We start from the raw sequence: 23056 nt of genomic DNA, 5'->3' as shown, positions 1-23056 counted from the left end.
TTGTAACAGTGAGGTTTCATAAAGCGAACATTCAAAAAGCGGGGGACACCTGTATAGCATTTTATTATAGCTGTTATAAACCATTTTCATTTACCTCATCTTTGCAACGATACATAATTTCTCATCAACTAATTTTGCAACTTTTAACAGATTACTGTTATGAAAAACAGTACTCTTAAGTTTGTACTGTGCTGTAATGTTCTAAACACTATATGCTCAAATCCAAAATGACATCTTGGATGTAACTAATAAACACATAAAAGTAGCAATGCCTTCCTTTCACAAACACACCCGTTAATTTTAGATTTCTGTAGGCAGTTTGGGCTTTGTGTTAAATTATAGGTATTTTCCCAGCTTTCTTTGCAAACTATTACAGTTACATCTGTTTTTAACCAATTATATGACAGAAATAGACAAACCTGAAGCTGATCAAGATCAGGTGGTGGCGGAGGAAAGTCTGGCTCCTGAGGCTGGAAAGCTTCCCGAACTGTAGCGACAGCGCCAAGAATTCGATATCCTGAATCCAAGAAACTCTTCTGCAGACCTACAGATCAGAACTGCAGATTATTAAACAAGTGGTACAATACTTTTAACAGGCAGGTATTTTATTTACACAATATCTAAATCAAACGCAATGCTTGGTAGCTTATTTGGCACAAACAAAAACTGCAAAAACTAACCTCATCAGTTAAGAAACCACCCCATAATTTTGTCAATGTGTATAACTGTTCCATCAGTATTGCAAGTAAAATACTTTTGTAGGACAAACATATCCTACACATGATTTTGTTTATTTAATTACTTGCACATTAATGAAGATGTGGCCTCCTCTTGTTTTCAAGCCACATCTGGATGCAAAATCTATTTAAGATTCGAGATTGTTTACTGCCATTCTTCAATATCCGAGCGTAAAGGAGAATGAAATGATTGCTTTGCTGGATCCAATGCAGCATACAGAACACAATAAAGAAAACACAATAAATATAAAAGCAATCCTATTAAACACAATGTACAAGTAGCTTAATGCATATAAAGTGAAGTCAGGTGATATGCATGTAGTGGTGGTGGTATGGGTTAATGGCTGGAGATATTGATCAGACTGCCGGCGCATGAGGGAAGTAATTTTTTTTTGAGTCTAGTGTTCCTGACTAGTTTACACTACTTTGCAACCTAGTGTAAAGATTAAGACTGCAAAGATTAAGGCAAATATTTAGGCTTAACAATCAATTAAAATTAATTATTCTTTAGGCTTAATTAATCTTTAATTGAGCCTGAATATTATGTGTAATCATTGAAAACTGATATATTTATATAATGATTATTGCAGATCCAAACACAATGTAGCTTCATACAAGAAGTTTACAGATAAACTAAATAAGTAGCTTGCAAGCCTTCTCTGTGGAAGACACTAACAGTGTGCCAGATGTTGAAGGGTGTGAGGAAAGAGAAATGAATAAAGTTACAATTACAAGGGAGAAGGTACACAAGAAGCTGAAAGACCCAAGGGTACGTTAGTAACCTGGACCAGATGAACTGCACCCCAGGGTTCTGAAATAGGTAGCATTAAGAGATTGTGGGGGCATTAGTAATAATCTTCCAAAAATCACTGGACTCTGGCATGGAGCCAGAGGACTGGAATATTGCAAATGTTACCCCACTCTTGAAGAAATGAGGAAGGCAGCAGAAAGTAAATTATAGACCAGTTAACCTGACCTCAGTGGCTGTGAAGATGTTGGAGTCAATTGTTAAAGATGAGGTTATGGAGTACTTGGTGACACAGGTCAAGGTAGGACAAAGTCAGCGTGGTTTCCTTCAGGGAAAATCCTGCCTGACTAACCTGTTGGAATTCTTTGAGGAGATTACAACTAGGATAGATAAAGGGGTTGCAGTGGATGTTGTATATTTGGACTTTCAGAAAGCCTTTGACAAGGTGCTACACATGAGGTTGCTTACCAAGTTAAGAGCCCATGGTATTACAGGAAAAAGTTACTCATGTGGTTAGAGGATTGGTAGGAGGCAGCAAGTGGGAATAAAAGGATTCTTCTCTGGTTGGCTGCCAGTGACCAATGGTGTTCTGCAGTGGTCAGTGTTGGGACCGCTTCTTTTTATGCTGTGTATCAATGATTTAGATGATGGAATAGATTACTTGTTGCCACGTTTGCAGACGATACAAAGATTGGTGGAGAGGCAAGTAGTGTTGAGGAAATAGGTGGGCTGCAGAAGGACTTAAAACAGATTAAGAGAATAGGCAAGTAAGCGGCAAATGTAATACAATGTTGGAAAATGCATGGTCATGCACTTTGATAGTAGATATAATTGTGCAGACTATTTTCTAAATGGGGAGAAAATCCAAAAATCTGAGCTGCAAAGGGACTTGGTTATCCTTGTGCAAAACAACCTAAAGGTTAACGTGCAGATAGAGTCAGTGGTGAGGAAGCCAAATGCAATGTTGGCATTCATTTCAAGAGGTCTGGAATACCAGAGCAGGGATGTGAATCTGAGGCCTCATCTTGAGTATTGTGAACAGTTTGGGCTCCTCATCTCAGAAAAGATGTGCTGGCATTAGAAAGGGTCCAGAGGAGGTTCACAGGATGATTCCGGGAATGAAAGGGTTATCATATGAAGAATGTTTGATGGCTCTGGGTCTGTACTCACTAGAATTTACAAGAATGAGGGGGATCTCATTGAAGCCTTTTGAACATTGAAAGATCTAAACACAGTAGATGTAGAAAGAATGCTTCCCAAGGTGGGGGAAGTCTATAACAATAGGGCACAGCCTCAGGATAGGAGGGGCATCCATTTAAAACAGATGGAGAAATTTCTTTCGCCAGAATGTGGTGAATTTGTGGAATTTATTACCACAGGCAGCTTTGGAGGCCAGATCATTGAGTGTATTTAAGGTGGAGCTTGATATGTTCTATACTGGACACGGCATCAAAGGTTACGGGGAGAAGGCCAGTGAGTGGGGCTGGGGGGGTGGGGTGAAAGAAAGGATCAGGCATGATTGAATGCTGGAGCAGACTCGATCGGCCAAATGGCCTAATTCTGCTCCTATGTCTTATGGTCTAAGTTACAAAAAAAAACAAGGTATTGTAAATGGTATCTGATTCGATTCAGATGGCCTCGATGCAAAGTGTCCATTAATCACCGAGGAAGACTGAGACATCAAGGGGAATACGGAAGGCGGGTGAGAGTTTCAGTGCTGATGTCCTTCCTTTTGATCACTGCCAGAGAAGGAATCTGTGAGCAGCCTATCGCTCTGTGGCTCGTGTGGTGTCCCCCTCTTTTGACGAATGTCGGTGATATCGTAGGATAACATGGTTCTGCGGTTTATGGATCGGATTATTGCTTTTATGGACTGTGTACTCTTTTTAGACTAACGGTCTTTATATTCTGTGCATGTTTTTTTTTTAAATCGCCCGTTCCTTTTCTATTCTGCTGTGCAGGGAAGAGGCGGCTTTTGGGGTTGATGATGGTGATGCCATTTGTTTTTGTGTGGGGGTGGGTGGGTTTGATGTTTTTCTGTGCACGATTTCCATGTTCCTTCTTGTTTCATGGATATCAGGAGAAGACAAATTTCGGAGTTGCACAACTCTGCTTTGATAATAAATGAGCCTTTGAACATTTGACTTCACTCAGTTGTTACAATGAGTCTCGGCTTTGGCTTTGAGCTGTGTTTGCAATAAGTGTAACAACATTTTTATGTCCTATGTTCATAATACAGGAAGAATGTGATGTGCAGGTAGAATTCACAGTGATGTCACTGGGACTTGAAGTCGTGAGTTATAAAAAGAGACATGGAAAGCAGGGATTGCTTTTCCTGAAGCGAAGAAGAATGGGGTGACTTTACTGAGATTTATAGATGGGGACATCCATGAGGGGCATAAATTATCACAATCTTTTTTCACCAGACAGACGAGCCCAGCAGCTTTGAAGTGAGTGGGGAAGTATTTATTGGGGATATGGGGAGGAGCAAATTTTTCCACAAACAGAATGTTGAACATTCAGAATGAGCTGCCAGAAGAAGTGGTTGATGCAGGTAGAATTATGACATTAAGACATTTAGAGATGTGCATGGATAGGAAAGGTTTAGAGCAGCAGTTCCCAACCTAGGGTCCACGGACCCCTCAGTTAATGGGAGGGGTCCATGGAATAAAAACTGTTCTGAATCCCCGATTTAGAGGAATATGGATAAATCCAGGCAAATGGGAGGAGATCAATCAGGTACCATGACCAGCATGACAAGTTGGGCAGAAGGGCCCGTTTTTGTGCTGTTTAACTCTGTCTCTAAATTTTGAGCTATGTGGTATACAAATTTAGGAAACCTTTATTAACATGGTTTTGATGGAGAAAAATTAGATGCAATCAGAATCTCCTATCAAAGTTAATAGACTATTAATCATAACTTTGGCTTTAACTGGTCTCTTTATGAATAAAGTCTCCAATAGAAAAATGCACTTTCAAAAGTCTGGTTAAGTGTAGAGTCGTCCCTTACCAGGATCTGAAATGTTGCCAGCTACAGCTTTAGCGTCCATTACCATGGGGGAGATTGTTTTGCTCAGTTCATCCGATGCTGCCTTTACTGATTCACGAAACTTTGGATCTTCTGAGTTTTCAACTTCCCTTTTAGCAACCAAAAGGATTCTGTTTGCCCGACGAGCAATGCTAGTTGCTCCAGCTACCAGCATCTGAGGCTGTACATTGGCCATTGCTACTTTGCATTTGTCTATATCTTTCTTAATGGCTTCCTCAGAGGCATCCAATAAAGACCGGGTATCAATGGCTTCGTCAACTAAACCTGCAAGATAAATGGCACGTTTATCAACATCATCTTCATTCAGCTGACAAACAATTCTCTATTTAAAACCTTTAACAAAATTCATCTCAAACAAAGAGGTATCCAGTTTGGAACTACGGGAACTTGGGGATAGTATAGTGGTGATGTACATTTTGCAAATGAAAATGGGGCTTGGATCTAATGTAGAAATACCTAAAAAAAAATCCAGAAATATACAACTTGTCCAATTTCCCAAGCCACAGTGAAATTATAGTAGTCAAGTCCAGATGCCATGTAATAAAAGACCAATGATTTCTAAATATCAGTATTGCCGTATGGAAAAAGGAAAAGAAAAGCCAAACATTCAGAAGAGCTACCTTGCACAACTGCAGGATGCCACACAAATAAATGCATCAGTATCTGACAGGAGACAAAACATTCACACAACTGAAGTCAAGGGACTTGGGAGCAGGCAATAACATCACAAATAATGCAAGGAATTCATTTCTTAATCATTACAATTTCAGTTACAATTGCTGGTGATGCCTCCCTCCCAGATGCATTGAATAACTTCTACGCTCGTTTTGAGGCAGAAAATGAAGTGGCAGCGAGGAAGACCACCCCTCCTCCAAACGACCAAGTCTGTGTCTTACCGTGGCCAATGTGAGGAGAACTCCATGCAGGGTCAACTCACGGAAGGCTGCTGGACCAGACAATATTCCTGGCAGAGTGCTTAGAGGATGTGCAAACGAGCTAGCTGAGATTCTCAATGACATCTTCAACATTCCCGAGCAGAGCCGTCGTTCCTACGTACTTCAAGGCTGCCACCATTGTCCCCATGCCGAAGAAGTCTTCACTGTCCTGCCTCAATGACTACCGTCCCGTCGCACTCACATCCACCATCATGAAGTGTTTTGAGAGGCTCGTCATGAGGCACATCAAGACCCTGCTGCCCCCCTCACTGGACCCCTGCAGTTCACGTACCGTCCCAACCGTTCAACAGACAACACCATTGCCTTCACCCTCCACCTGGTCCTAACCCACCTGGACAAAAAAGATACATATGTTCGAATGCTGTTCATAGACTTCAGTTCAGCATTCAACACAATCATTCCTCAGAAACTGATTGGAAAGCTGAGCTTACTGGGCCTGAACACCTCCCTCTGCAACTGGATCCTAGACTTCCTGACTGGGAGAGCTCAGTCAGTCCGGATTGGAAGCAGCATCTCCATCACCATCACACTGAGCACAACGGCCCCCCCGGGGCTGTGTGCTCAGCTCACTGCTGTTCACTCTGCTGACCCACGACTGTGCTGCAACACACAGCTCGAACCACATCATCAAGTTCGTCAATGACATGACCGTGGTGGGTCTCATAAGCAAGAACAATGAGTCAGCATATAGAAAGGAGGTGCAGCGGCTAACGGACTGGTGCAGAGCCAACAACCTGTCTCTGAATGTGAACAAAACAAAAGAGATGGTTATTGACTTCAGGAAGACATGGAACGACCACTCTCTGCTGAACATCGACAACTCCTCCGTAGAGATCGACGAGAGCACCAAATTTCTCGGTGTTCACCTGGCGGAGAATCTCACCTGGTCCCTCAACACCAGCTCCATAGCAAAGAAAGCCCAGCAGCGTCTCTACTTTCTGTGAAGGCTGAGAAAAGTCCATCTCCCACCCCCCATCCTCACCGCATTCTACAGCGGTTGTATTGAGAGCATCCTGAGCAGCTGCATCACTGCCTGGTTCGGAAATTGCACCATCTTGGATCGCAAGACCCTGCAGCAGATAGTGAGGTCAGCTAAGAAGATCATCGGAGTCTCTCTTCCCACCATTATAGACATTTACACCACACGCTGCATCCGTAAAACAAACAGCATTATGAAGGACCCCACGCACCCCTCATACAAACTCTTCTCCCTCCTGCCATCTGGCAAAAGGCACCGAAGTATTCGGGCCCTCATGATCAGACTATGTAACAGTTTCTTCCCCCAGACTCCTCAATACCCAGAGCGCGGACTGACACCAACCTACTGCCCTCTACTGTGCCTATTGTCTTGTTTATTATTTATTGTAATGCCTGCACTGTTTTGTGCACTTTATGCAGTCCTGGGTATAGTCCCCTCGATCGTGATCGTAAGGAGCACCAGGCCATTGTCTCCGACACCATCACCGACTTTATCCGCTCAGGGGATCTCCCATCCACTGCTACCAACCTTATAGTTCCCACACCTCGCACTTCCCGTTTCTACCTCCTACCCAAGATCCACAAACCTGCCTGTCCTGGCCGATCTATTGTCTCAGCTTGCTCCTGCCCCACCAAACTCGTTTCTGCATACATCGACACGGTTTTATCCCCCCTTGTTCAATCCCTTCCTACCTATGTTCGTGACGCTTCTCACACTCTTAAACTTTTCGATGATTTTAAGTTCCCTGGCCCCCACCGCTTTATTTTCACCATGGATGTCCAGTCCCTATATACTGCCATCCCCCATCAGGAAGGTCTCAAAGCTCAACGCCTTTTTTTGGATTCCAGACCTAATCAGTTCCCCTCTACCACCACTCTGCTCCGTCTAGCGGAATTAGTCCTTACTCTTAATAATTTCTCCTTTGGCTCCTCCCACTTCCTCCAAACTAAAGGTGTAGCTATGGGCACCCGTATGGGTCCTAGCTATGCCTGCCTTTTTGTTGGCTTTGTGGAACAATCTATGTTCCGTGCCTATTCTGGTATCTGTCCCTCACTTTTCCTTTGCTACATCGACCACTGCATTGGCGCTGCTTCCTGCATGCATGCAGAGCTCGTTGACTTTATTAACTTTGCCTCCAACTTTCACCCTGCCCTCAAGTTTACCTGGTCCATTTCCGACACCTCCCTCCTCTTTCTAGATCTTTCTGTCTCTGTCTCTGGAGACAGCTTATCCACTGATGTCTACTATAAGCCTACTGACTCTCACAGCTATCTGGACTATTCCTCTTCTCACCCTGTCTCTTGCAAAAACGCCATCCCCTTCTCGCAATTCCTCCGTCTCCGCCGCATCTGCTCTCAGGATGAGGCTTTTCATTCTAGGACGAGGGAGATGTCTTTCTTTTTTAAAGAAAGGGGCTTCCCTTCCTCCACTATCAACTCTGCTCTTAATCGCATCTCCCCCATTTCACGTACCTCTGCTCTCACTCCATCCTCCCACCACCCCACTAGGAATAGGGTTCCCCTGGTCCTCACCTACCACCCCACCAGCCTCCGGGTCCAACATATTATTCTCCGTAACTTCCGCCACCTCCAACGGGATCCCACCACTAAGCACATCTTTCCGCCCCCCCCCCCGCATTCCGCAGGGATCGCTCCCTATGCAACTCCCTTGTCCATTCGTTCCCCCCCATCCCTCCCCACTGATCTCCCTCCTGGCACTTATCCGTGTAAGCGGAACAAGTGCTACACATGCCCTTACACTTCCTCCCTTACCACCATTCAGGGCCCCAAACAGTCCTTCCAGGTGAGGCAACACTTCACCTGTGAGTCGGCTGGGGTGATATACTGCATCCAGTGCTCCCGATGTGGCTTTTATATATTGGCGAGACCCGACGCAGACTGGGAGACCGCTTTGCTGAAAACCTATGCTCTGTCCGCCAGAGAAAGCAGGATCTCCCAGTGGCCACACATTTTAATTCCACATCCCATTCCCATTCTGACATGTCTATCCATGGCCTCCTCTACTGTAAAGATGAAGCCACACTCAGGTTGGAGGAACAACACCTTATATTCCGTCTGGGTAGCCTCCAACCTGATGGCATGAACATCGACTTCTCTAACTTCCGCTAATGCCCCACCTCCCCCTCGTACCCCATCTGTTACTTATTTTTATACACACATTCTTTCTTTCACTCTCCTTTTTCTCCCTCTGTCCCTCTGAATATACCCCTCGCCCATCCTCTGGGTCCCACCCCCCCCCCCTGTCTTTCTTCCCGGACCTCCTGTCCCATGATCCTCTCGTATCCCTTTTGCCTATCACCTGTCCAGCTCTTGGCTCCATCCCTCCCCCTCCTGTCTTCTCCTATCATTTTGGATCTCCCCCTCCCCCTCCAACTTTCAAATCCCTTACTCGCTCTTCCTTCAGTTAGTCCTGACGAAGGGTCTCGGCCTGAAACGTCGACTGCACCTCTTCCTAGAGATGCTGCCTGGCTTGCTGCATTCACCAGCAATTTTTATGTGTGTTGCTCTATAATCTAGTGTAGTTTTTGTGTTGTTTTACGTAGTTCAGTGTAGTTTTTGTATTGTTCATGTAGCACCATGGTCCTGAAAAACGTTGTCTCGTTTTTACTGTGTACTGTACCAGCAGTTATGGTCGAAATGACAATAAAGAGTGATTTGACTTGACTTGATCAATAGATTGGTTAGAGTTTATCTAGTTTCAGTTCAGTAATTTAGAGGATAAGGCACATTATAATGACCACTCATATTTCATTCATACAGTATTGATAATCCAATTTCATAAGGAGACAGACAGTTACAATGGGACATCAACAGGATGCAGGATGTTCATAAAGTAAATTTATTATCAAAGAATGCATATGTCACTATGTACTATCCTGAGGAAGGTGGTACAGGCACCTCAGGACTCACACTACCAGGTTTAGTAACAGTTATTATCCCTCAACCATCAGACTCTCGGACCAAAGAACTTTGACCAGCAGCCAATCCCGACATCGAAAGTTTGGAGGAAGGGACTTCAAACAGGTCCACCACCTGAAGATAAAAGGCAGGAGCAGTTCGTGGCAGCATAGTAGAACTTTGACCAGCACCAATCGGGACATCAGAAATTTGGAGAGGAGGGGGATTTCAATCAGGTCCACCGGCCAAGGATAAAAGGCAAGAGCTGTTTAGGGCAGCGCAAGGGAGCTATTGACCAGTGACCAATTCGAACATCGGAATTTTGGAGAGGAGGGGATTTAAATCAGGTTTAAACCAGGATAAATGGCAGGCGCAGTTAGCAGCAGTGTAATAGAGATTTGACCAGTGGCTAATTGGCATTTGGGATTAATTAGTAAGAGCAAGTTAAAGGAAGGCAGGGGCAAGCGCAGTGGCCGTTGTCTGAGTGGATATGGAGTGGTGATATTAAGGGTTTACCTCATTGAGGCTTCAGCAAAGAGGGGCTTCACAAAGAGAAAGAAAAGCTCAAATTTTTTCCTACTCTTCCTTATATCCCACTTGGAGTACTGTGTTCAGTTCTGGTCACCTCACTACAGGAAGGATGTGGACACGATAGAGAAAGTGCAGAGGAGATTAATAAGGATATCGCCTGGATTGGAGGGTGTATCTTATGAGAATAAGTTGAGTGAACAGCCTTTTCTTCTTGGAGCAATGCAGGAGGACAGGTGATCTGATAGAGGTGTATAAGATGGGGCAATGATTGAAATGGCTACCACAAGGGGGCATAGTTTCAAGGTGCTTGGAAATAGGTACTGAGGGGATGTCAGGGGTAAGCTTTTTACAGAGTGGTGGGTGCGTGGAATGCACTGCCAGCGGAGGTGGTAGAGGCAGATACAACAGACTCTTTTAAGAGTCTCTGAGATAGGTACATGGAGCTTAGAAAAATAAAGGGCTATGCGCTAAGGGAATTCTAGGCAGTTTCTAGAGTAGGTTGCGTGGTTGGCACAACATTGTGGGCCAAAGGGCCTGTAATGTGCTGTAGATTTCTATGTTCTATATCTGCTCAGCTAAGTAGAGATGCCAGGCAGAATAGTGCAACGCTCCTCTTGCGGGATGTGGGAAGGCAAGGAGACCTGTTAAGGAGTTGCAGCTGGAACTGGACAAACTCCAGATCACTCAGGAGGCTGAAGGATTGTTAGATAGGACATAAAGAGAGGCAGTTGCACCCAAAGTAAAGGACACAAGAAACTGGGTGACAGTCAGGAAGAGGAAAGGGGTTAAGGAGCCAGTGCAGAGTACCCCTGTGCCTATCCCCCTCCACCACTTTGGATACTGTTGGGGGGATGACATAACAGAGGAAAGTCACAGTCGTTGGGTTTCTGACACCGAGTCTGCCTCTGTGACTCAAACAGAAAGGGGGAAGAAGAGCCACGTTGCAGTGATAGGGGATTTGTTACTTAAGGGAAGGGACTGAAGGTTCTGTTGGCGAGAACAAGATTCCTGGATGGTATGTGCCATGGTCTGGGATATCTCAGATCAAGTCCTCAGCATTCTTAAGTTGGTGGGTGAAATGCCAGAAGTTGTGGTCCATGTAGGTACCAATGACATGGGTAGGATGAGTGATGAGGTTGTGCATAGGGATTACAGAGTTAAGTGCTAAATTAAAGGGTAGGACCTCCAGGGTTGTGATCTCAGGAATGCTACCTGTACCACGTGTTAGTGAGACAAGAACTAGGAAGATTACACAGTTTAACAAGTGGCTAAGGAGTTAGTGTAGGAGGGAGGGCATCAGATTTTTGGACCATTGGTCTCTCTTCCAGGGAAGGCAGGACCCGTACAGAAGGAATGGCTTGCACCTGAACTGGAGGGAGACGAACATCCTAGCAGGAAGGTTTGTTAATGCTGCACAGTGGGGTTTAAACAACACTTGCAGGGGGATGCCAACCAGAGTGCTGAACGGTTACTGGAGAAGTTGTGGAAGCAGATGTTGCTAAGACCTCAGACAAAATTAGGAATGAAAAAGTTGCGCATGGTGCGACAAAATTCAAAAGGGTGAACACAGAACTGTATCTGAACACACGCAGTATACAGAATAAGGCAGATGAACTTGTAGCACAGTTGCCAATTAGTAGGTTTGATGTTGTAGGCATCCACTGAATCATGGCTGAAAGATTACAGCTCGGATCTCAATGTCCAAGGATACACATTGTATCTAAAGGATAGGCAAGAGGCAAATGGGATAGTGTTATTCTGTTGGTATAAATTAAATTAAATCAAATCATTAGAAAGAAGTGAAATCAGGTCAGAAGGTGTTGAATCATTATGGATAGAGCTAAGGAACTGAAAGGTTAAAAAAAACCATGATTGGAGTTCTATACAGACCCCCAAACAGTAGTAAACAATATGGCCTAGGAGATAGAAAATGCATGCCAAAGGGCAATGTCACAATAGTCATGGAGGACTTCAATATTCAGGTAGATTGGGAAGCTTTTAAAATCAACAGAAGGTAACCAAAAAGTCATTAAGGTAAAACTCAGCAAGCCAGGCAGCATCTATGGGAAAAAGTACGGTTGACATTACAGTTGATGTTTCGGCCGACCCTTCATCAGAACTTGAGAAAAAAAGATGACGAGTCAGAGTAAGAAGGTGGAAGGAGAGGATGAAGAAACACAAGGTGTTAGGTGATGGGCAGGTAAGGAGGTAAGGTGAGGGATGGGAATGGGAATGAGGAATGGTGAGGGTGGGGGGCATTAACAGAAGTTTGAGAAATTAGTGTTCATGCCATCAGGTTGGAGGCTACAGAGATGGAGTACAAGGTGTTGCTCCTCCAACCTGAGTGTGACCCCATCACAACAGTTGAGGAAGCCATGGACTGACATGTCAGAATAGGAATGGGAAATGGAATTAAAATGGGTGGCCACTGGGAGATCCCGTTATTTCTGGCTGATGGAGCATAGGTGCTCAGTGAAGTGGTCTCCCAATCTACGTCGGGTCTCACTGATATACACGAGGCCACACCTGGAAAGACTATTTGGAGCCTTGAGTCGTAGTGAGGGAGGTGGTGTAGGAGAAGGTGTAGCACTTGTTCCACTTGCAAAAACAATGTCCAGCATCTGCAGATTTTCTCTTATTTGTGATTAAGAAGGTAAAGATGGAATATGAAAGTAAGCCAGTCGATATTAAAAAAAAGATAACAAAAATTTCTTCAGACACAAGAAGTGTGAATGAAAGGAGAGAGTGGATATTAGACTGCTGGAAAACTATGTTGGAAAGGTAGTAATGGGGGACAACAAAATAGTGGACGAACTAAACCAACTATTTTGCATCAGTCTTCAGTGTGAAATCACTAGACTCTGGAATGGTTTCAGAAGACTGGAAAATTGCAAATGTCACTCCACTCTTCAAGAAAGGAGAGCGGCAGAAGAAATGAAACTACAGGCCAGTGAGTCTGACTTCAGTAGCTGGCAAGATGTTAAGAGTTGATTATTAAGGATGAGGTCTCAGGGTACTTGGAGGCACATGACAAAATAAGCCCTAGTCAGCATGGGTTTCCTCAAGGGAAAATCTTGCCTGACAAATGTGTTGGAATTCTTTGAAGTAGTAACAAACAGGATAGACAAATGAAAATTGGTTGATGTTGTGTACTTGGATTTTCAGATGGCCTTGGACAAGGTGCCACACATGAAGCTGCTAAACAAGTTACATCCCCATGGTATTACAGGGAAGATTCTAGCATAGATAAAGCAGTGGCTGATTGGCAGGAGGGAAAGAGTGGGAATAAAGGGAGGCTTTTCTGACTGGCTGCTGGTGACTAGTGGTGTTCCCCAGGGGTCTGTGTTGAGCCAATCCTTTTTATGTTACATGTCAGTGACTTGTATGATGGAATTGATGGCTTTGTTGCAAAGTTTGCAGATGATATGAAGATAGGTGGAGGGGCAGGTAGTTTTGAGGAAGTAGAGATGCTACAGAAAGACTTAGGTTAGGAGAATGGGCAAAAAGATGGCAGATGGAATACAGTATCAGGAAATGTATCGTCATGCACTTTGGTAGATGAAATGAAAAGGTTGACTATTTTCTAAATGGAGGAAAATACAAAAAAACTGAGATACAAAAGGGCCCTAAAGGTTTACTTGCAGGTTGAATCTGTGGTAAGGAAAGCAAATGCAACGTTCGCATTCATTTCAAGAGGACTAAAATATAAAAGCAAGGATGTGACATTGTCACTTTATGAAGCACTGGGGAGGCCTTGGGAGTATTGTGAGCAGTTTGGGCCCCTTTTCTTAGGAAAGCTGTACTGAAACTGGAGAGGGTTGAAAGGAGGTTCACGAAAATGATTCTGGAATTAAATGGCTTGTCAAATGAAGAGTGTTTGATGGCTCTGGGCCTGTATTCACTAGAATTCAGAAGAATGAGGGGTGACCTCATTGAAGCCTATCAAATGGTGAAAGGCCTTGATAGAGTGGATGTGGTAAGGATGTTTCCTATGGTGGAAAGTCTAAGACCAGAGGACACAGCCTCAGAATTGAGGGGCATCCTTTTAAAACGGAGATGAGGAGAAATTTCTTTAGCCAGGGAGAGGTGAATCTGTGGATTTCTTTTCCATAAGCAGCTGTGGAAGTCAAGTCATTATGTATATTTAAGGCAGAGATTGATAGATTCTTCATTGTTCAGGGCACGAGGGATACGGGAAGAAGGTAGGAGATTGGGGCCGAGAGAAAAATTGGATCATCCATGATGAAATGGTGGAACAGACTTGATGGGCCAAATGGCCTAATTCTGCTCCCATATCTTGTGGTTAAAGGGGTTAACTTTAATCAACTTCACTTGCCCCCATCATTGAAATGTTCCCATAACCAATGGACTGACTTTCAGGTACTCTTAATCTTATGTGCTCAGTATTTATTGCTTACCGTAAATTCCAGTGTATAAGCTGAGAATTTGGCCCTAAATTTTGGTCCTAAAATTAGGGGGGGGGGTCGGCTTATACAGAGGGTGCCAACTTTGGAAAAACGAATACACGGAAGACAGGTCATATTTATTGGCTGTTTTTGAGTCAAATTTGTTCCACTGTTGACGCATGAATTCTTTGAATGGTTTGTTTAAACTCACATCTAGTGGCTGGAGCACGGACATCAAACCACCAGGGATGACTGCAATGTCCGTATTTTCAGCTTTCAATGCTGCTTTTGTCTCACCTGACAAGTGCGCTTTGAACATGTCCCAGACAAGTAGCGACTTTTCCTTCCCGAAACCTTCGGGACGTCGACGTCACACCTCTTTAACCCACTTCAAGCAACCCGCTTCGTCCATCCAACAGTGTTTTTGGACGTAAACAACAACATTTCGCGGGAATTTTCTGAACAATCTTTGTTTTCTGTCTCAACACAAGATCACGCCTATTCATAAATCGGGTGCACCAACTTCGCGTAGCTTAGAAATTTGCGCGGACCTCACGGCGTTTTTCGTCCCATTTCAACGCTTGAACTCAAATCACTTCTCTGGTAACAATGTATCCAGATGATCTAAAACTTTGTCTTCCAGTTCTGGTCACTGGCATGTTTTCCCACGGTTTACACATTTCGTCTTTGGCATTTCCCTCAGTGTGTCCTCTGCCTTTCTCCACTCTCTCACTTGTTTCTCTTTTACACTAAACTTCTTAGCAGCTGCAGAATTATTCATTCCTTTAGCAAAATCATATCGCATTTGTTTTAATCTTGGTGGTCGCAAACTCAATACTGAGTACACGTACTGATCCGGCCACCCCGTGTTATGTTTTAACGAGATTACGATGGGCACTAAATGGTTTCACGGGGGTTACATTTCAGAGGATTCTTTACCATTGGAGACCTAATCCAAAATTTCCCTCCCTGATTTATTTATTAAGAATTTGCTTATAACGCTCTACAATGTGTGGGCCTGTTTTCTTAGCAGGTACTGGTTCACAAATTTTCCAGGTTCTGGATCTGGCAAAGCTGAGTACCGGCATGTGAGATCTTGCGACCTTTTCTGGTTAAATCAAAAACCTCTACAAAAGGGGTTGGCTTATACAAAGGTAACATGAAAAAGTCACTTTTTTAACCTTGGAAATGGCGGGGGGGGGGCGGTGGCTTACACTCCGGAATATACAGTAATTTATTATTTTTCTTTTTGTATTAGCATAGTCAATTGTCTTTTGCACCCTGGTTGAAAGCACAAGTTGGTGTGGGCTTTAACTGATTCTATTATGTTAATTATTCCCTTATGAATTCATTGAGTATGTCGACAAGAAAAATAATCTGAGTTGTAAATGGTGACATATATGTACTTTGATAATAAATTTATTTTGAATTTTGAACTCTGTAAATCCTATCTCTAAGAATTCTCTCCAATAGTTTACCCACCGCTGACGCAAGACTCACTAGTCTATAATTCACAGGATTATCGATAATACCTTCATGAATAAAGGAATAACATTTACCAACCTCCAATCTTCTACTGTGGCCAATGAGGATGCAAAGACCATCGCCAATTATACAGCAAACTTTTTCCTTGATTCCCATAGTACCCTGGGGACTTATCCATCCTAAAGTTTTTCAAAAGTTCCAGCACATCCTCTTTCTTAACCTTGATATATTCCAGTGCATTAGCCTGTTCCACACTGACTTTGCATTTATCAAGGTTTCTCTCACTGGTGAATATTGAAGCAAAGTACTCATTAAGGACCTCCTAATCTTCCTCCAGGTTCATACGTTTGTGTCCTTTTATCCCTGATCGATCCTACCCTCAATCTCGTCATCCTCCTGTTCTTCAAGCACAGGATGCTTTGGGGTTTCCTTAATCCTACTCATCAAGGCCTTCTCATGGTCCTCTTCTAGCTCTCCTAAATCGCTTCCCAAGCTCTTCTTGGCTACCTTATAGTTCTCAGAAGTCCTGTCTGATCTGCGTCCTAAACTTATATGAGCTATTCCATGAAGCAAGTGCTCTCTGAACAATTTCCACATTTTTGTTTTGCATTTCCCTGAGTATATCCGTTCCCAACTTACACTCTCAAGTCCTGCCTGAGAGCATCATAATTCACCCTCCCCCAATTCTATACTTTCCAATACCGTCTGCTCCTATCCCTTTCTAATACGGTAAAGGTCAGGGAGTTGTGGTCAATAATTAAAACAATTTATTCAGTCTCTTCCCCCACAGGATTTTACTATTTATAGAATTTTTCAATGTGTAAAATGCATTTTATTAGCTTGCTAACATTGTGTTAGACTCTACAAGCACCACTTATGATGATCAATGACAAAATGAAGTACAAAAGGCATTAGGAGTTTGGGAAGAATTACTGCATGGGATCTTGTAGTTCCATGCCAAGAAAACAGCTTACCGGTCATTTTTTCAACATTATCAATCCACTGGTTCTTCATAGTTTCAAAATGTTCATAGGCAGCCTGGTTATCAGGGTTTCTCAACAAGATCCGCGCAGCTGAAACCACCTGTACCAATAAGTTAGCAAGTCAAATCAAACAAAGGGTACGTTTTTAATTTGGAGTAAGAATATAGTTAACAAGTCAAGTCAAACAAAGGGTACGTTTTTAATTTGGAGTAAGAGTATAGTTTGGATATTCCTGCAGCAGAGGTTATCCTTCAAGAACCACATTTCAGGTTTATTTCTGATATCATCATCTCTGGTGTTCGAAGCCATACAACTGACAATTGTTGGATATAAAGAAAACATGATAAAAATAACTTGAAGATGAATTGACACAATCAGCTAGTTCAAACAGCCTGATCCATTTTTTCCAGTTTTCCACTAAACATTCCAACAGAGAGAAAGTGGGTTTTACTACAGCTCAGTCTGCTGTTGCTGTGAACACCTGGGTCAAATTCAGTGCTCACAGTATTGAGATCATGAGGTTGAAACTCCAACTAGAGTGTAAAAGGTAACAAAAACACTAATGAGGAAAGGGCAAAAGGGAATGATAAAAGTTATTAAAGAAGATATTAAAGGAGATATATTATGTAGTTTTCTCAGTTTTAGTCTTGGTTAGCCCTGTGTTTCTATGATATCTTTCTGGAGGAACATTGTATCATTTTTTAATGCATGCATTTCTAAATGACAATAAACGAGGACTGAGCGTCCTCATAATCTAATCTGAGAGTTCATATTTTCAATTTAAAACCAAAAAATTGAGACTTTTACAGAAAGTACCTGTGGTGTTAACTCGCGAGCAGATTTCACAGCTGTCTGTATACCTTCCACAGTACTTTTATTTGCAGCTCCAACAGCAGCAGCTTTCTCTGCAGTGGCACCCAATTTGGCAGCATGATTTTCAAAATACCCTGCCCTCTCCTCAAACACCTGCAAAAGTAAATACATTTTAGGTTGTGTAACTATTCATTAGAAACTGTAAACATCCAGTTGTGATGCAGGGCCACTGACCATTTCTATACCTCCACAGATGCAGTCCGATCCACTGAGTTCCCACAGCAGCTTGCTGTATCCCTGTAAACATCCACGTTAATCGATCTATATATTTACTATGTTAGTTCAATAGGTCAATATTCTTTACCAGATGCAAGATTAAAAAGCAGTGTAAACTAATCGCTGTTGAGCCAAAGATAATGCTGCTGTTTCATGGTTCCAGTGACTCAAACTTGTTTTATGTGGAGTGGAAGTCTTGAGATGTTCTGTTTAGTTTCAGCAAACAGAAGCTGTGACTTGGAGCGAGAGATGAGAGGTTTTTGTGACCAGTTATCAAAAAGAAGCACTTTTGGAAACTGCTAGTTGAAAATTCATTGGTTAATTAATTTGCAGCAGCCAACAAAAAGTAGTTAAGAGCCAAATTAACTTATCATATTCTGTATGAGTAATGAGACCTGCAGCATCCCAGCTACCTACACCTGCGAGAAGTGCATCTAGCCAGAGGTCCTTAGAGACCAAGTTAGGTAACTGAAGTTGGATCACCAACACATCATTCAGAAGTCTGAGGAGTTGATAGACAAGAGTTACAGATAGGCAGTTACACCTAGTATTGTGTGTACTTCTGGTCACCTACCTACAGGAAAGATATCAACAAATTGAAAAATTACAGAGAAAATTTACAAGGATATTAGATCATAAGACTACAAAATATAGGAGCTGAATTAGGCCATCTGGCCCATCGAGTCAGCTCCGGCATTCAATCAGGGCTGATCCTTTTTTTTTCCTGTCTCCTCCTCAACCCAGTTCCCGGCCTTCACCCTGTAACCTTTGATGCCATGTCCTATCAAGAACATAGCAAACTCTGCCTTAAATACACCCAATGACCTGGCCTCCACAGCTGCATGTGGCAACAAATTCCACAAATTCACCACTCTTTGGCTAAAGAAATTTCTCTGCATCTCCGTTTTGAAAGGGCGCCTTCTATCTTCTTGTCCTAGTCTCTTCCACCATGGGAAACATCCTTTCCACATCTACTCTGTCTTGGCCTTTCAACATTCAAAAGGTTTCAATTAGATCTGCCCCCATAGCGAGTACAGACCCAGAGCCATCAAAAGTTCCTCATATGATAACCCTTTCCTTCCTGATATCATCCTTGCGAACCTGCTCTGAACCCTCTCCAATGCCAGCACATCTCTTCTAAGATGACGGCCCCAAAACTGTTCACAATTCTCAAGTGAGGCGTACCTGTGCCTTATAAAGCCTCAGCAACACATCTCTTGTATTCCAGACCTCTTGAAATGAATGCTAACATAGCATTTGCCTTCTTCACCACTGACTCAACCTGAAAGTTAACCTTTAGAGTTTTCAGGACAAGGACTCCCAAGACCCTTTGCATCTCAGATTTTTGGATTTTCTCCCCATTTAGAAAATAGTCCGCACATTTATTTCTACTACCAAAGTGCATGACCAAGCATTTTCTAACATTGTTTGCCACTTTCTTTTCTATTCTCCTAATCTGTCTAGGTTCTTCTTCTTCCTACCTGTTTCCTCAACACTCCTACCCCTCCACCAATCTTCATATCATCTGCAAATTTGGCAACAAAGCCATCTATTCCATCATCTAAATCATTGATATACAGCATAAAAAGAAGTGGTCCCAATACTGACCCCTGCAGAACATCACTAGTCACTGGCAGCCAACTAGAAAAGGATCCTTTTATTCTCACTCGCTGCCTCCTACCAATCAGCCAATGCTCTAACCATGTCAGTAACTTTCCTATAATTCCATGGGCTCTTAACTTGGTAAGCAGCCTCATGTGTGGCACCTTGTCAAAGGCTTTCTGAAAGTCCAAGCATACATAACACCATAAGATACAAGAGTAGAAGTAGGCCATTCAGTTCATCGAGTCTGCTCCGCCATTCAATCATGGGCTGATCCAATTCTTCCAGTCATCCCCACTCCCCTGCCTTCACCCATACCCTTTGATGCCCTGGCTAATCAAGAACCTATGTCTGCCTTAAATACACCCAATGACTTAGCCTCCACAGCCATTCGTGGCAACAAATTCCACAGATTTACCACCCTCTAACTAAAGTAATTTCTCTGCATCTCAGTTCTAAATGGACGTCCTTCAATCCTGAAGTTGTACCCTCTTGTCCTAGACTCCCTTACCACAGGAAATAAATTTGCCATATCTAATCTGTTCAGGCCTTTTAACATTCGAAATGTTTCTATGAGATCCCCCCTCATTCTCCTGAACTCCAGGGAATACAGCCCAAGAGCTGCCAAACATTCCTCATATGGTAACCCTTTCACTCCTGGAATCATTCTTGTGCATCTTCTCTGAACCCTCTCCTATGTCAGTATATCCTTTCTAAAATAAGGAGCCCAAAACTGCACACAATTCTCCAAGTGTCGTCTCACGAGTCCCTTGCAGAGCCTCAACATCACATCCTGCTCTTATATTCTATACTTCTAGAAATGAATGCCAACACTGCATTTGCCTTCTTCACAAGCAATTCAACCTGGAGGTTAACCTTCAGGGTATCTTGCACAAGGACCCCCAAACCCCTTTGCATTTCTACATTTTGAATTCTCTCCCCATCTAAATTATAGTCTGCCCATTTATTTCTTCCACCAAAGTGCACGACCATACACTTTCCAACATTGTATTTCATTTGCCACTTTGCCCATTCCCCTAAACTATCTAAGTCTCTCTGCAGGCTCTGCTTCCTCAACACTACCCACTCCTCCGCCTATCTTTGTATCATTGGCAAATTTAGCCACAAATCCATTAATATTGTAGTCCAAATCATTGACATACATTGTAAAAAGCAGCGGTTCCAACATCAACACCTGTGGAACTCCACTGGTAACTGGCAGCCAGCCAGAATAGGATTCCTTTATTCCCACTCTCTGTTTTCTGCCAACCAACCAATGCCCCACCTATGCTAGTAACTTCCCTATAATTCCATGGGCTCTCATCTTGCTAAGCAGCTTCACATGCGCACTTGTGAAAGGCCACCTTTATCACCTCTGGATCATTGCACAACACCCAATCTGGCACAGCCAATCCCCTAGTAGGCTTAACAACAAGCTGTTCTAAAAAGCCATCCCTTCGACACTCCACAAATTCTCTCTCAAGGTCCAGTACTGACCTGGTTTTTCCAATCCACTTTCATGTTAAAACCCCAATGATTATCATGACATTGCCTTTCCAACATGCCTTTTCTATCTGCTGCTGTAATTTGTAATTCACATCCTGCCTCCTGTTTGTACAACATCCACTGCATCCCCTTTAATTGAACCAAGTTGTAATCTCCTCAAAGAATTCCAACAGGTTTGTCAGACAGGATTTTCCCTGAAGGAAATCGTGCTGACTTTGTCCTATCTTGTCCCGCGTCACCAAGTATTCCATCAACTCATCCTTAACAATTAACTCCATTATCTTCCCAACCACTGAGGTCAGGCTAACTGGTCTATAATTTCCTTTCTGCACCCTTCCTTCTTTCTTAAAGAGTGGAGTAACATTTGCAATTTTCCAATCCTCTGGCGCTATCCCAGAGTCCAATAATTTTTGAAAGATCATTTCTAATGCTTCCACAATCTCTAACACTACCTCTTTCAGAACCCTCGGGTGCAGTTCTTCTGGTCTAGGTGACTTATGTACCTTTAAGTCTTTCAGCTTTTGGAGCACCTTCTCTCTTGTAATAATAACTGCATCTGCTTCTCTTCCTTCACACACCACATAAGGCATATTGATGATGTCTTGCACAGTGAAGACTGATGCAAAATACTCATTTATTTCATCAGCTATCTCCTTGTCCCCCATTATTATTTTCTAGCGGTCCTACATCCACTCTCATTTCTCTTTTATTTTTAACAAAGTTGAAAAAACTTTTACTATCCACTTTGATATTATTTGCTAGCTTGCCTTCATATTTCATCTTTTCCCTTCTAATGAAGGTTTTTTAAAAACTTCCCAATCCTCTATCTTCCCACTAATTTTTGCTTTCTTGTATGCCCTTTCTTTTGCTTTTACAATAGCTTTGACTTCCCTCATCAGCCACAGTTGTACTATTTTACCATTTGAGTATTTCTGTATTTTTGGAATACATTTGTCCTGCACCTTCCTCAGTAAGACCCTTGGCAGTGTGGAGGATCAGTGGGATCTTGGGGTCTGAGTAAACAGGACGCTCAAAGCAGCTGCGCAGGTTGACTCCGTGGTTAAGGCGACGTACGGTGTATTGGCCTTCATCAATCATGGAATTGAATTTAGGAGCCGAGAGGTAATGTTGCAGCTATATAGGACCCTGGTCAGACCACACTTGGAGTACTGTGCTCTGTTCTGGTCGTCTCACTGCAGGAAGGATGTGGAAGCCACAGAAAGGGTGCAGAGGAGATTTACAAGAATGTTGCCTGGATTGGGGAGCATGCCTTACGAGAGTAGGTTGAGTGAACTCGGCCTTTTCTCCTTGGAGTGACAGAGAATGAGAGGTGACCTGATAGAAGTGTATAAGATGATGAAAGGCATTGATTGTGTGGATAGTCAGAGGCTTTTTCCCAGGGCTGAAATGGTTGCCACAAAAGGACACAGGTTTAAGGTGCTGGGGAGTAGGTACAAAGGAGATGTCAGGGGTAAGTTTTTTACTCAGAGAGTGGTGAGTGCGTGGAATGGGCTGCCGGCAAAGGTAGTGGAGGCGCATATGATAGGGACTTTTAAGAGACTTTTAGATAGGTACATGGAGCTTAGAAAAATAGAGGGCTATAGATAAGCCTAATAATTTCTAAGGTAGGGACATGTTCGGCACAACTTTGTGGGCCGGAGGGCCTGTATTGTGCTGCAGGTTTTCTATGTTTCCCCAGAAATGCACGCCATCCCCGCCAGCAGCTCCTTCCAATTTACTTTGGCCAACTCCTCTCTCATACCACTGTAATTTCCTTTACTCCAATGAAATACAGCTACATCAGACTTTACTTTCTCCCTGTCAAATTTCAAGTTGAACACAATCATATTGTGATCACTGGTTCCTAAGGGTTCTTTTACCTTAAGCTCCCGAATCGCCTCTGGTTCATTATGTAACACCCAATCCAGTATAGCTGATCCTCTAGTAGGCTCAACGACAAACTGCTGTAAAAAGCCATCTCTTGGGCATTCAACAAATTCACCCGCTTGAGATCCATTACCAACCCGATTTTCCCAATCAACCTGCATGTTTAAATCTCCCATGACT

At 43.1% G+C, this 23056-nt stretch overlaps 1 protein-coding gene across 2 annotated transcripts in view; it reads right to left on the bottom strand.

The window, feature by feature from the left end:
* LOC134358262 (vinculin) overlaps nt 1-23056 on the bottom strand; it is a 265439-nt gene that overhangs the window by 48573 nt on the left and 193810 nt on the right. For both annotated transcript variants that reach the window (XM_063070279.1, XM_063070278.1), the window contains exons 14-17: nt 17609-17758; nt 16784-16892; nt 4496-4798; nt 420-544 (exon numbers count right to left, since the gene is read on the bottom strand). In XM_063070279.1, coding sequence (XP_062926349.1) covers nt 420-544; nt 4496-4798; nt 16784-16892; nt 17609-17758 — 687 coding nt within the window. The remainder of the gene's footprint in view (nt 1-419; nt 545-4495; nt 4799-16783; nt 16893-17608; nt 17759-23056) is intronic.

This window comes from Mobula hypostoma, chromosome 18 (assembly GCF_963921235.1).
Source record: "Mobula hypostoma chromosome 18, sMobHyp1.1, whole genome shotgun sequence".
Lineage (NCBI taxonomy): Eukaryota > Metazoa > Chordata > Chondrichthyes > Myliobatiformes > Myliobatidae > Mobula > Mobula hypostoma.
This window is presented reverse-complemented; position numbering and strand designations above follow the sequence as displayed.